Source organism: Rhinolophus sinicus, linkage group LG10 (assembly GCF_036562045.2).
Source record: "Rhinolophus sinicus isolate RSC01 linkage group LG10, ASM3656204v1, whole genome shotgun sequence".
Taxonomy (NCBI): domain Eukaryota; kingdom Metazoa; phylum Chordata; class Mammalia; order Chiroptera; family Rhinolophidae; genus Rhinolophus; species Rhinolophus sinicus.
Genome location: NC_133759.1, coordinates 41,280,590 through 41,294,899, shown reverse-complemented (window position 1 = coordinate 41,294,899; position 14,310 = coordinate 41,280,590). Strand labels below are relative to the sequence as shown.

Here is a 14,310-nt window from a genome sequence, read left to right as displayed (position 1 = left end):
ACGTGCCTGAGTGGGCCTGCACTTTTCTCGAGGAAACCCCAGCTGAGGTGGCCTCTGATTCTGCATGGCCCAGGAGCCCCCACGTCTTTGTTAGCATCATCCTTACTAGTTAACTGGGAGGAGACAAAACCCAAAAAGTCCAAAACTTAGGTGTAAAAATACTATGAACCGTACGTAATAAGCCAACTTTCTTCTACTCGCCTATGCCCGTGAAATACTCAGCCACCTTATCCATACAGCTTTTTAAGAAGACTTGGGCTGGTGTCTAAGTGGTGAAAGTTATTTTTCTGGCTCTTCTCATGATATTGAGAATAAACAAGAACATCTGATTTCTCATATGACTAAGCCTTAAGCAGGACCGTCGAGGAGTGTTATTGGTTCATATCCCCCATCTAGGCCATGATTGTGTCCGAGGGGAATAGCATTCATTTACTAATTGAAAAATACTTAATGGGCACCTATCCTGTGTCTTCTTCTACCCTACTCCTGCCACCATGCTGCCATGACCAGTGGGAAAACCCTGTCAGGTGGCCAGTATGGCTTTGAATAATGACTCAATTTGAGTTATCTAGAAATGTCCCCATTAGTTCATTCTTTTCATAACTTCGTGGACTTAGGTTAGACAGAGGTGAAGTATATTTATAAGTTCTCTACAGGCACCTAAATTCTAAACACCAGAGAGCTGGGTTGGGGGTCTGGGGGACTGGGAGAAGATGACATACTAGAATCATCTGAGAAACTGAAAAATACACACACACACACACACACACACACACAGGGGCTCTTGTCATTTGTAGACTATAGAAGCACCTTTATCTGTGACTGCTTCAGAAATAAAATCCCCTTCTCACCCCAGGCCTGGTAGGCTAGAGAATCATCTTAGTGAGTGAGCAAACGATTATATTTGACCTCAGAGACAGACAAGGGATTGAAAGCCAAACTGCTGAGTCATTCCTGTCACCACACCGGCAGTCTTGGAAAAGGTTCAGTCAGGCAGTCAGTGGGCCGCTTTTTGGAGTACTTTATCATTTTGGGTTCTCACAATGTGTGTTTAAACTCTGGGTGACCCCAGGCAGCCTTCCAGAGTGGCACGATTCACCAAGACATTCAGACAGATCTGTAAGTGAGGAAGAATGAAACCGAGGACTGGTTCGAGTCACTCCTAACCGAGAGGCCACTGCAGGTAGTGAAGGAGTCATGCAAGGCGCCTTTCAAGGGTCTTGCCAGCTTCACCAGGAAGTAAACCAGAAGAGGTGGGATGGGCATTGGAAAGCTTCCGGATCTCGTGGACTGCCCTGAGTTCAGAAACCCCCACTCCACTGCTAACTACTCGTAGATGTGTAACTTCAGGCAATTACTTACCTCCCCCAGCCTTAAATTCCTTATCAGTGCCCTAAGTAAATGAAATAACATTATGTGAAACGTTTGGCATAATGCCTGGAATATGTTAAGCACACAATACGTGTTAATTTTCCCTTTTCCTTTGTATGATATAATTTGAAGTTGCTCCACTCAATCCTGCCAGTCACATTGCTTATTTCCACCAATAGACATTCTTAAAATCCTTATTATAATAGAAATACCCCTAGGGAGATATCAACTTATCCCTTTATCAGCTATCACTTTAAGGGGATTAGTTGTGAATTGAGAACAAAACCCCAAGGGAAAGAGATACTAGAGAAGGGAGAGGGGCCTGAAAAGCTGAGAGGAGAACTCAACCCCATTGCCCTGAAGGAGATAGGAAATAGGAGGAGGAGGGTGGGTTTCTACACTCCTTGGATTCTGATTAAGTTTTGAGGGACATTATGTGTTGAGAGGTCATATTGAGAAATTAGAGTCCATGTATATTTTGAGGTTCTCCTCAAGAACAATGGGAAAGAAGAAAAGAGGAGGGGGTTGCAGAGAACTAGTACTTGGGCCCTTTTTATTTTTGTATTGTTGCTGGTTACCTTTGGTTTGCTGTTGGCATCTGTAGGGATTGAGGAAGTAAAGAAGAGTAGTTGGACTGGGAACATGAGTGTGTTGGGCTTGATGAGAAAGAAATCATCAAGAAATCATTCCCCTTCACCTTCCCACTCCAGCCTTCTTCCTCTGCTTTCCACCTTCCGCCCATTTCCAGTTCTGATCAGAGCCAGTGCTAGACATAGAAGGAGCAGAAATTTATCTATATCCCTTGGGTGGGGACCTGGATACCCTGCTCTCCGGTCCTGACACAGAAAAGGGGAGGGAGCAGACCCAAAGACTGAGCTTCAGCTGAGTGACCTCCAGTGACTAGAACAACAAGAGGACCCTAACCTCAGGGTGAAAGGAGAAAGGAAAAACAAGGATGTCCCAAGGGCAGGACAGAAGTCTCAAGTCCCATTTCCATTCTGAAAAACCTGGAAATAAATCAGCCCAAGCTTAATTCACTAGAGGTACAGTTGAACAGTGACCAGCTTTGAACACAGCAAAGAGGAAAGTGCTATCCACTTTCTCTTTACTAGACGCCTTTGTGTTCTGTGATGTAGATTGGGAGGGGGCTTTTTGGAGGTGGTAGTTGAGCATTTGCGATGAGGAGAGTTGGTGTGGAATTGCTACTTAGTGGGCAGATAAAGGAAAATATTGCCTGGGCTTGGTTTCATGGTGGAGGTTACCCCACTCCACCATCCTAACCAAATCCTATGTGTTATTGTTGTGAAGAGCAGTTATCATTTGGACATAGACAGAGAAAGCATTTATTAAACTATTAAACAGGGAAATGTTAGAATGTTAACCCACTTCTTAATGAAGGAGTCTACCAGCAACATGTGCGTCGATGGCAGAATGTACTTGTTACAGATGTCCTTTCTCTGTTTGGTAAAGCATTTACAAGCTCTCTAAGTTGTGTTGTTCCCTTTCCCTGATAATAGCAATCAACTCCATGTCTCCTAAAATCATCCATTGTTCAGGGTTCTGATTAATTTAGGCTGGCCCTGCTACGATTCCTAGTATCAGATCGTCAGCAAGGTGCAGTCCAGGAAAAAAAAGAAACTTCAGTGGCGGTGGGGAGAGCAGGAGGGATGGCTGACAAGAAGGGAGCAATTATGGGGAAATAAATAGCAAAGATATAAAAAGGACCCGAGAAAATTGGAGAAAATAAGAGGAAAAGAAAGGTAAGAAGTGAAAAGAGGCGAGTTACGTTATACTACGACAAATAGAAACAGCTAACTTACCATGTGTCAGACACTACTCTAAGCACTTTCCATCTCTTGCCTCATTTAATACTCTCAACAACACTATGAGCTGGATTACTGTTATGTCTTCATTTTTTAAACGAGGAAACAGGAACAGAGAGGTTAAGAAACTTGCCCAAGATTACCCAGCAAGTAAGTTTTAAGGTTGGGATTTCAACTGCTTCTCCCGAAACCAGTAGTGCTTGCTTTTGACTGCACATTAGAATCTCCTGGCAGCTTTTAGAAATATTGAAGGTCATACCCCAGGCCAAGTAAATCAGAATCTCTAAAGATGGGACCCAGGTATGAGTTGGCATGTTTTTAATCTCCCCAGATGATCTTAATGTGTAACTAAAGTTAAGAATCCCTACACTTGATCAAGCTCCAGTTCAAATTTAAATATGAAAAAGAAAAACACATGTGAAATTTTCTTACATTACTTTTTCCTAAAGGTAAGATGGTGAGAGGGAATTGCTACAAGCCATACCATAGTTTCCCAAAGATAAACTTAGCTGAGTTCACAGTTTTGCCTAATGCTTGCCATGATTCTGATGGTTAGATCAGAAGTGTACCAAAGAATTCCTAACACCATCTCTACAAGGAACAAGTGAATTTGGGCTCTGGCATATCTTTGTTTTATTGTTGTTGAACTGCCTTGCGTGCGTTCAGCTACAAGGATGGGACCTTGCCCAAACCCCCAAGTGTGTCTGCATCAGGAATTATTTTCTTGCACTCTTGAATTTATGCTCTTACTAGTAACAGCTCAAAAACCTTCCTTTTCCCAACTGTGACTATGCCACCCTATCCCTGCTCACGCTCCTGACCCATTCCTATGGAAATTGCCTTTATTTGAACAAACACAGCAAATAATTATATCTTATGAAGTTCCTTTACCTAACTCATTCTCACCATGACCTTAGGAAAGAAATACTATTTGTTGTCTTAAAAATTAAATCAAAACCCAGGAAGATTGGATGACTTGTCCAAAGTCACAAGGAAACTAAGTGGAGGAAAGACAGGGCTCAAATCAAGTCTTCAATTTCCAAATCCATGGCTCTTTTTAACACACCTGTGAACGTAGGAAGCAATGGAATAAAGGAAACTGGGGAGGAAGTGTGAAAGGAAGTGAGACTACCAAGTGCCAGGTTCCCTAAGGAGCCGTGCCTCCCCTTTCAGTTTTCACCCACACCTAAAGTCTTTCACAACCTGTGGATCAATTTACAGCTGCCCAGCTATCAGACTTCTTTTTTTTCAGTGCCCTGGGTACAGTCTTTTTCAGATTACTCGTGTCTATCAGAAAGCCAGTAGGGAGATTGGAAAAGCCATTACTGCAGCTCCTAGAATAGAGAGAAAACCATCCACTTTAGTTTTTCTGCCTCTCCTTCTGAAGACTACAGTGGCCATCTGGATCCCTGACTAAGACGCCTCCCGAGAAAATCTGTGCTAGGGAAATGCCTGGCCCAGGTGGGCAGATCCCAGGAGGGTCAAGAAAATTTGAATCTGCTTCAGATAAGCTGAACCAGATCTGGATGCGATGGGATCTTGGTGGATTTGCCCATAATCAACAATGCTCTCTAATCAATTCCAGCACTCTGTGAATGGAGACCGGAAAGGTTTCTTTCCCAATTCTTTGCTGCCTGGGGAGTAAGAACCCAGTAATTGACTCCAGCTTCCTTGAGTGTTGTGTCCTGGAGTATGAGTCAATCCACACTTTCCCAAAAGGGCCTTCTAGGCAGCCTAGGCCAGTAAATGGGGTCCCTTGACCCTGGTCCTATTCTAGACCTCAACTCTAACCCTCAGCAAGGTGCAGGGAGAAGGTCTCAATATTTTGGCAGGCACTGGGCTGATGGGGAGTAGGCAGGGAAGGGAAAGGCCCAGGACAGCCCTAGGTGTTTAGGCAGATTTCTATGGCACATTTGTGGTACCTAGTTCAGCTCAGTAAGGGTTTGGGTGTGAGTACAAGGAAAGTGGAAAGAGAAAGGTAGGAGAGGGGAGCAGGGAAGGTCTAGAGCTGATTGGAGGGGAGAGGGTAGGGAGTAACCCTGACAAATCCCTTTTGCCCTTTGACCCTAGGGACTGCTTAAGACCAAAAGAAGCTTTTTTTTTTCTAAATAAGCCAAGTGTCCTAAGTTTAATATGTAAGCCTGTTAATATACTTTTCTAATTAGATTTTGAGTTTATTTCCCCAGTTAATTATGTGCATTATGTAAAGGGAATTACACATAAGAATAAAGCTTAGAACTTTTGAGTTAGGGTCTTAGAGATCGTCTGTCTAGTCCAATCCTTTTCATTTACAGAGGAGAAAATTGAGCTTAATAGGTTTGCCTAAGGCCACAGAGCTGGTTAGTGAAAGACCTAAAAGTAGAATATACTACTTCTTCTACTGTACTGCACTCCATTTTCCCTTGACTGAAAGCTCAGTAAGGACAGTGAGACAGATCTATAGATGATCTAACTTGTCACTGGAGAAAATATGAATTAATGGCCACAAACTCTCAGTCCTTCAGCCAAATTTCATCTATCACATCGTAATAACTTGCCAAAGAGGGGTTTGAAAATCCAAACCAGATCCTTCTCCATTCTGAGATCAGGGGCGGCGGGGAGGGGGACTAGTTCCATTACACTGTAGTAAATCTAAGTGTTTCCAGCAAGCCTTATCAGCTGCACTTTAGGGTTTGGTTGTTTGAACTGTCATGATAAATGAAACCTACTAGATTAGCGTAATCTCTTCAGCAGAAGTTTTGACCCCACTGATGCTGCTCAAGAGAAAGGAGGAAGGAGAAAAGGCTCTAAGGAGCCAGTGCCCCAGTGAGCACAGGGTTCCACGCATGGCGTGCGGTCCCAGCCCATGGAGGAGCCACATTTAACACCTGTCTTGACACAAAATACTGCCAACTTCCGATGCACGTGCATTTGCGCTGCCACGGGCCTTTGGAATCGGGACCATTTGTTCAGAGGGAGAATCAGCGATCATTAAACGAAAGGCACCAGTCCAGGATCTGGTTTTCCTTGAAGTATCAGTATCAGGGGTGTTCATCATTGCATAGCAACTGTCAGAAAGGTGCCACTCCTCCAGGGGCATGATTCTCTAGGCCAGGACTCAATCATTTGTCTCATTCTCTGAGTTTGAGATTTTTGCTGATGGTTCCAAAATTAAATGCTGAAATTTAAAGAAAAAAACATACTTATTCCAGTCAATGGGACATGTTAGAGAAGTTAGGGGGGAGGGGGAATTAAGCCAGAAGTAACTTTCTTTGTGTATTTTTCAATCCAGGACTCCTAGCCAAAACAACCTTCTCACTCATTAACTCAGCCAACTGAGTGCTTCCTATGTTTCCACTTGGTCACAGATGATCAAAACTTCGTTTCTGCCCTCTGACACCTCATGGCCTAGCATGGGATACAAACAAGAAAATCAGTATTTATAATACAAAATAATGAGAGGTGAATACTGTATAGCGCTTGGAATCAGACAGACTTTGATTCAAATTTCAGCTCTGCCATTTACTAGCAAGTGCCAGATCTTGGGCAAGATTACGCCTTCCTCTAAATCTTTGTTTTCTCTCACATAAAGCCCTGACTTCGGAGTTATTGTGAGGATTAAATGGTATATTGTGTATAAAGCCCTTAGCACAATCTTTGGAAAATGATAACCAGTCAATAAATGTCATCTACTAATATAGTAGTGATTGAGATGTTTAGAGGGTGTTACGGGGTCCAGAGAAAGGGGATTGGAAAACGGGAGAGGAAGGGAAACTGTCAAGGAAGACTCCTGGGACATAATGACACGGGTTATATTTAGAAGAATAGGTAGAAGTTGGTAAGATGGGTCGAAGGGGAGGCCAGACTATTTCAGACAGGAGCAATAGAATCTGCCTAAGCACAGAGTTATGACAGAACATAGGATGTTTGGGGGACCTGGTATGGAAATAGCTTAATATGGTTGGAACAAAAACTGAGGCTAGAGGATGAAGGATATTACAAGGTAAGTAAAGACTCAGTGCTTTACAGAGAAGGGGAAGAGGGCTAAAATTAGAACAAGAAGGTGAATAGACTTCAAAAGCTAAAATTTGGAATCAATACAGGGTATCAAGTGAATGTTCTGAATGTTGTACATAAACTCCTCACCCCTCCGGTGAGCCTTAATGGGAAAACCTTGTATTCTAACCACAATGCAACAAACTTAGAAATTAGAAAATAAAACTTAGAAACTAGAAAACAAAAACAAACACCCAAACTTTCCACTTGGAAATTTTAAAACCCTCTTCTATATAACTCTTTGGTTACACATGAAATCAAAATGGTAAAATAGACTATTTAGAAAAGAACTATGAGAGTACCACTTAACAAAGCCTATGGAGTAAAACCAAAGTGACACTCACAGGAAATTTGAGAGCTTCAAATGTATCTGTCAAAAAACAAGAAACACTAAAACTACATAAATGAATTAAGCATTCAATTCAAGAAACTAGAAAAAGAGAAAAAAATAAATCTAAAGAAAGTTAAAAGAATGAATTAGTTAAAATGAAAACAAAATACCATTTTAGAAAAACAGTGGATTAGTAAAACCAAAAGCTGTGTTTTAAAAAAGGAAAAAATAGATGAGCTTTTGGCAAATCAGGTTTTTAAATGAGAGAATACACAAATAAAAAGCATTCGGTTAAATAAAAATATTACAATTTCAGATTCTAAGAGAATATCATGTAAAATTGTATTCCAATATAAATTAGTAAAAGTTTACTTATAAGTAGTACAAAGCCTGAAGAGTCTAAAGTCTATAGAAGAAAAATTGAAGGTAGTCAAAGATTTACCTCCAGGCTCAGATGGTTCTGCCAATGAATTCCAAGGAACCATCAAGGAAGAGATCGTTACTACATACAAACAGAAAAATAAAAAAAAAACTTCTCAACTCAGTCTATAAGGCTAGTTAACATTTAATACCAGAGCAGGCAAAGGATGGCACAAAAAAGCAAACATTGGACCAATCACAGTTACAAATTTTAAAACCCTAAGTATATTATTAGCAAAATAAGTACAAGGATACACGGAAATCTATTAATATAATTCTCTATACTCGATTAAAATAAAACCATATGGTCATCTCTTTTGGTAGGAAAAATTTTAAAGTATTTGATGAAATGCAACAGCATTCCTGACCAAAACAAATTAAAAACTTTAAAACTCTTAGAAAACCAGGAGTAAAACATATCCACCATAATATATAGTAAATATTATACTCGTGGTAAACCATTAGAAGCATTTTCTTCAAGATTAGGACTAAAACAAGAATCCTCCTACCACTACTATTATTTAATACCGTATTAGCAATATTAGCCAATGAACTATGGCAAGAAAAAGAAATGAGAAGTGTAAACACTGGAAAATAAGAAATAAATAAAACTGTCACTATCTGCAGATGTAATTGTCTATCCAAAATAGAAAAAAAAATCCAGGATAAAAACTATTTGAATTGACGAGAGCTCAAGAAATTGAAATAGATTCAGTATGCTAAAATTAATAATTTTTCTAAACATCAGCTGGGATATATTAGAAAACATCACAAAAAGAAGTATAGAATACTATAAAAAATAAACGTAAAGTAATAAAGTGAAGAATACTATAAAGTATTTAAGGATACATCTAACAAGATCTGCATGAAGAATAACATTTAAAAATTTAAAGGTAATTTAAGCTCACCACTTAAAAATTCAAAGGAAAGAAAGTATAAAGAAGAAACTGAAAATTACTTGCAACCTCACCACTCAGAAGAAACCTCTGTTAAAATCTGGAGAGTCTATCCTTCTAAACTGTAACAGTATATAAAAACTATGTCTTGTCTCTTTGAAAATACATGTATGCTACATTAAGCAAAAAAAGAAGACAAAGCTTGTTTTAAAAACCATATTTAAAGCTATGGTGAAAAAGTAAGTGGAGGTTGTAAAACATAGACTCATCAGGAAGGAGAAGTTGAAAATGAGATTTCTGAGTGAGTAGAGCAGACTGGCAGAAGAGTCCTCAGTCTGGCGAGGAAATGGCCTTGCTACCATGTTATGTCGACTCATCACACAGAGTTGGTCCTGGCCAGGAAAACAATGCCCCTGGAAAGGGCTCTAGTAGTCTTGGTTTCATTCCATCTTCCTGTATGCAGTTCTTGCCCGCTATCTACTTACCCTCCCTGTTGACTTTCAGAACCAAAGCAAAGCAAACCAACAAAAAGACCGGTGAGTAGTTTGGCTGAATATGCCTCAGACATGGTGCCAGAGAATTTTGTAACTGAACCTCCTGTTCTTCTGCTTCCCCAGACCGCCCAGGTTTGCTGAATGTGAAGCCCATTGAGGACATACAAGACAACTTGCTGCAAGCCTTGGAGCTCCAGCTCAAGCTGAACCACCCAGAGTCCTCTCAGCTCTTTGCCAAGCTGCTCCAGAAAATGACAGACCTCAGACAGATTGTAACAGAACATGTGCAGCTATTGCAAGTAATAAAGAAAACAGAGACAGACATGAGTCTTCACCCACTCCTACAGGAAATATACAAGGACTTGTATTAGCAGAGAAGTCCTAATTCACTGACAACGTTTTCCTTCTTCCAGTTGCACTATTATTTTGAGGGAAGATCTGACACCTAAAAAATTTACTGTGAAAAAGCATTTTAAAAAGAAAGGGTTTTAGAATAATAGATCTATTTTATGCATATTGTTTATAAAGATACATTTACAATTTACTTTTAATATTAAAATTTACCACATTATGAAATCGGTGGTTGTATTTGAAGACTGAGTCTGATGTGTTCCCCACCTCCCACCCCCACCTGGGCTTTTTTTCCTTTAATTTTCTTCTTCTCATTCTTTCCTTCTTTCTTTCCTGCGTGCCTTCCTTCCTGTGTGCCTGGCTTCCTGCCTTCCTTTATTTCCTTTCTTCTTTTTTTCTTACACATTTTTAAAAATGTAAATGGAACTGCTGATCAACTTTTCATGCTCAGTAAGTCAATTTTTTTGCTCAATTTACAACTTTCCTGAGCCCTCCATCTGCTTTAACACTCACATCTTAAGAATGGAAGGGGAACTTCAGGACCAAAAAACTGCTCAGGGCTTGTGTTTGTTAACCTGGATGTGCTAATTGGGGGCATAGCCCCAGGCTTTACCAAGAATTCAATCTTTGTCCACAATCCCAACCAAGATTTTCACTCACCAAAAGCAGTCTACTAACTGGGCTACCAGAGCATCCGCAAATACCCGCAGCAAGTTATGAACTGTTAGAAGCCGCGAGTAACACAGAAGTGTTTTAAAATTTGGCACCTGCCAAAAAGAACCTACGGTGGAATTCAGGAGAAAAAGTTAATCTTTCATAAAAACAGATTACAATGCAGAGTAGAACCATTGCCAAATGAATGGTTCAGACTCTAAGAACTATTAGGAGTTCAAAGGAAGTGAAGATTAATGAAGATTGGAAGACTGAAGAGTGCCACCAAATTCACTGAAGTGGGCCTCAAAGGATGGGCTGGATTTGGGGTAGGAGGAGAGTAGGAGAGAAGACGTTCTAGGAAAGCGAGACAGCAGGAACAAAAAGAAGGAGCCAAACCCAAACAAAACGTGAATAAGGAAGAAGACCCAAGTTCTAGTTCTAATGGATGTAGAGCAGTTTTGCTAGAATTATTCCTGTTGTCCTCCTGGGGACCACCTTGCCCAGCAATCTCTTACTTTTCTGATCTCAAAGGTTAATGCTCCATATCGTTTAGGGAATGCATGCCTTCCCAGCAAGTAGGTTATATGTTCCCTAAAAGCGGGGTCCTTCTTGGCACAATAAACAGATTTCATTGATTGTGGCCACCAAATTCTCTAGCATTGCTTACCGCAAACTTGTAATCCTCTGACTTTGAAGAATGCCTTAGAAGCAAGCTATCCTGAGGTCTCTCTTCACCAGGATGATTATTCCCACTGACCTAAATTATTTTCCTGCTGCTTCTCCCTTAATTTATCTTTCCTTATGGTATCGATACTCAGGAGGACATAACTTTACATTTGAGTCTTTCAAGCCAAAATATCAGGAAAGACTTTTTAATCCTTTACCCCCACCATAAACAGATCTCCAAAGAGTCAGGTTAAAGAAGGGAGTCCTGACCCCAGCCCTAAACATGTAGGTTCCCTATAACGCTTTAGGAGAGACAACTGCTGAGCTCAAACCCTGAGAACAACAGATAAAACCACACCATTTTCAGACTAGTGACTAAAGCCATTGTCTAAGTGATACCAAAACGTGAGGAAGAAATGTGGCAAATTCAGGTCTTCATATGGCTATTTTTTCTTTCCTTCCTTGATGCCAAACATCAGGATATTTGGAAATAGCCCCATGACTGACTAGAGGATTCACTACTGTTCCATGTGGAGAAGTTATCACCCTGGAGATCTTAAAAAAAAAAAAAAAAAAAGGAACAGGCAAGCAGTAGATGAGGTGAGGATTCCACCTCAGAGGAATCCCTTGTTTACAAGATTTCCCCAACAAAAAGCCTTTCAGCGCGCTGCCCGCTCTCCGTTCCCACCAGCGCTCTGCAGCCTGTCCAAGTCCTTTCCACATTCTCAGAGCTGTGGCTGCCAATGTGGGGAGGAAGGGGATACTCTCCGCACTCTGGCACTGATGATTAGCATTAAATAGCTTTTAAATCCTGGCAGCTTTCAAATTCCCATCTCTCTGACTTTTTCCCTGCGGTTTGGACGATCATTTGCTACATATTTTATGACAAATCATATACAGCCACAAAGCTCCTGCTCCTTTCTCTGTCTCCCTTTCCCCCAGGATGATTTAATCAACAACTATATCATCAGTTATTCATAGTACTTTCTCCGGACACAAACACACTTATGGATTTGTGTTAACAAAATAGGAAGAAAAGAACTTTGGTCAAGAGTCAAAAAAAGGGTTTCCACGCTCCCACGAGAGCCTCCCCGCAGCACCGCCCTTGCATATGACCTGGCTCCTCTCCCATCCCCATGCTGTACATGGACCCAGGAGCAGCAGGCTGCATATGCAAGAAGCCATAGCTGTGCACCCTGATTCTCTAGCCACAATCAAAAACTGGCCTGGCCTGAGTTTCTGACTTCTTTTTGAAAATGTGGGTGAAGAGCAAAAGGATTGGGGGTTTTTCAATAAGAACTCAAGAGAGTCAGGCAGTACTACTAGCTGTCACACTGCAAATTCTCAACTATTAGTTCGGGGGCAGAAACCAGAGGGACAGCTCCATCCAGTCCACGGAGGAAAAAGGGGTGGGGGGCGTGGGAAATGAGGCTTCTGTGGTAGGCTTCCTTAGCTGCTACTGGATTCCACTGCCTTTTTCTTGGCTCCCTTGAGGCTACCGAAGGCAGATCGTTTTGGTGGGCGGGCCTTGACTTGGTTGACATCTACTACTAACTGGTGCTGATAAAGCAGGTCAGGGTGAAAGGGGTTGGGAATTGGCCCCCGGATACCTATTCCCTTGGAAACACCTACTGGGGAGAAGGGGTGAGGCGGGGACTCCTAAAGAAAGCCGATTTCAGTTCGAAATCCTGAGAGAAAGAACCAAAGTTAATTTCCAGCAGGAACATCCCCTTCGCTTTCTCTTTCCTCCACGTTCCCCGCACACTCACTGGAAGAGTTTGGGGTGAAGAGACAAAGGGACTGAGACACTGGTTCTTCGCTAGGTAGCCACCTCCCTGTTCTTCTCTTTCCTCACCTCACCCTGCTTCTTGGCCTGGCTCCTGCTGTCTCTGTTTACATTATTATCATCCTGACTATCTCTGTAGCCCCAACCCTTACCATGTAATTGTCCATCCATTTAATGTTCATTGAAATTAAATAAAATAGCAGGATCAAACGAGTTTAAAAGACCATCAGATGTCATCTAATCCCCCCTCATTCATCAAATATATACTCAGTTCATACTCCAGTCAAGTCGGCCACCTTATGAAGTTGAGGGTGACTAAGCCCTGCCCTGGGGGGGGGGGGGGTGTCACGGTCTGTTGATGAAGTCAGATGCGTAATTACAATTCAGCATAAGTGACAAACTGCCTAAAGATGTGAAAAAGGACTCAAAGAGGATGTGGGTAGACACAGAAGTATAACAGTGCACAATGTGTTCCTAAAACAGCGAGAATTTAGATATGGCTGCCATAACTTAGGGGGTGAGAAATGAGGTGGCTAGGTCAGCAACAGATTGTGACAAGCCTCACACTCCACGGTAAGGAGCTACCTTGGAGAGTATTCCTAGGCAGTCAGGATCTGGTAGATGTTGCCAGGCAGAAGAGGAACAAGATTCAATTCGCATTTTGGAAAGTCAGCTGTCTAAAAGTCACATGCCCTCTACAGTGCTTCTAATGGCTGTCCAGACCCTGAACAACTACCCAAAGGGACGGGAAGCTCTCTCCCTTCTCATCTCCTTGGTGATTTCCATCTTGTAGGCCTAGCTCTGCCCCTGGGGTCACACGTACCATGCGCTTGTTCCTCCCTCCCCTCCTCGGGGTGCTGACTCACTTCATTCTCTTCAATCAGGTTATACTCTTTTGACCCAATCTTTTGGCCAGCTGACAACTCTGGTTCACCTCTCCCCTGCACTGTCCATTCCCTACTGCTTCTAGAAACCAGGGCCTCACATCCCCCTTACTTGCAAAGTTCTTCTGCCTGGATGGCAAGGTCATTTCAACCCCCATGTATCAAAACTTGCATATTCTACACCCATTTCCAGACAGGCCTTGCAGCTGTCACAGAATTCTAGAAAATTAGAGCTCAGAGGAGTCAATCAACTCAAATAACAGATGAAAACCCTGAGGATCAAAGAAGTTAAGTAACACACCCAAGGTTCTAAGAGTCTACTAGGATTAATTTATTAAAAGGTGTTGTATGACATAATGACACACGTAGTATTATCATCACTGACATGGCCACCAGGGGGATTGGCAGTTTAACCAAAAAATCACAAAGTCTGTGACAGACATGAAGCTACTATGAGTATCTGCATTGGGGAGCAAAGGGAAAGAATGGAGCCAAGTCTGGGAGGGATTATTGTGACGATCAAGAGATTATTATATAAGTCACTTAGGTGGCACATAGTAGGTGCAACTGTTATGGGAGACAATATCCTAGTGTGGACT

The 14,310-nt window shown here is 41.7% G+C and overlaps 1 protein-coding gene across 6 annotated transcripts in view; it reads left to right on the top strand.

The window, feature by feature from the left end:
* The window catches only part of PPARG (peroxisome proliferator activated receptor gamma), a 123,018-nt gene extending 113,072 nt beyond the window's left edge, over window positions 1-9,946 (top strand). For all 6 annotated transcript variants that reach the window (XM_019732688.2, XM_074312974.1, XM_074312973.1 and 3 more), the window contains one exon: window positions 9,494-9,946. In XM_019732688.2, coding sequence (XP_019588247.1) covers window positions 9,494-9,741 — 248 coding nt within the window. In that variant the 3' untranslated portion in view covers window positions 9,742-9,946. The remainder of the gene's footprint in view (window positions 1-9,493) is intronic.
* The last annotated feature ends 4,364 nt before the right edge of the window (window positions 9,947-14,310 follow it).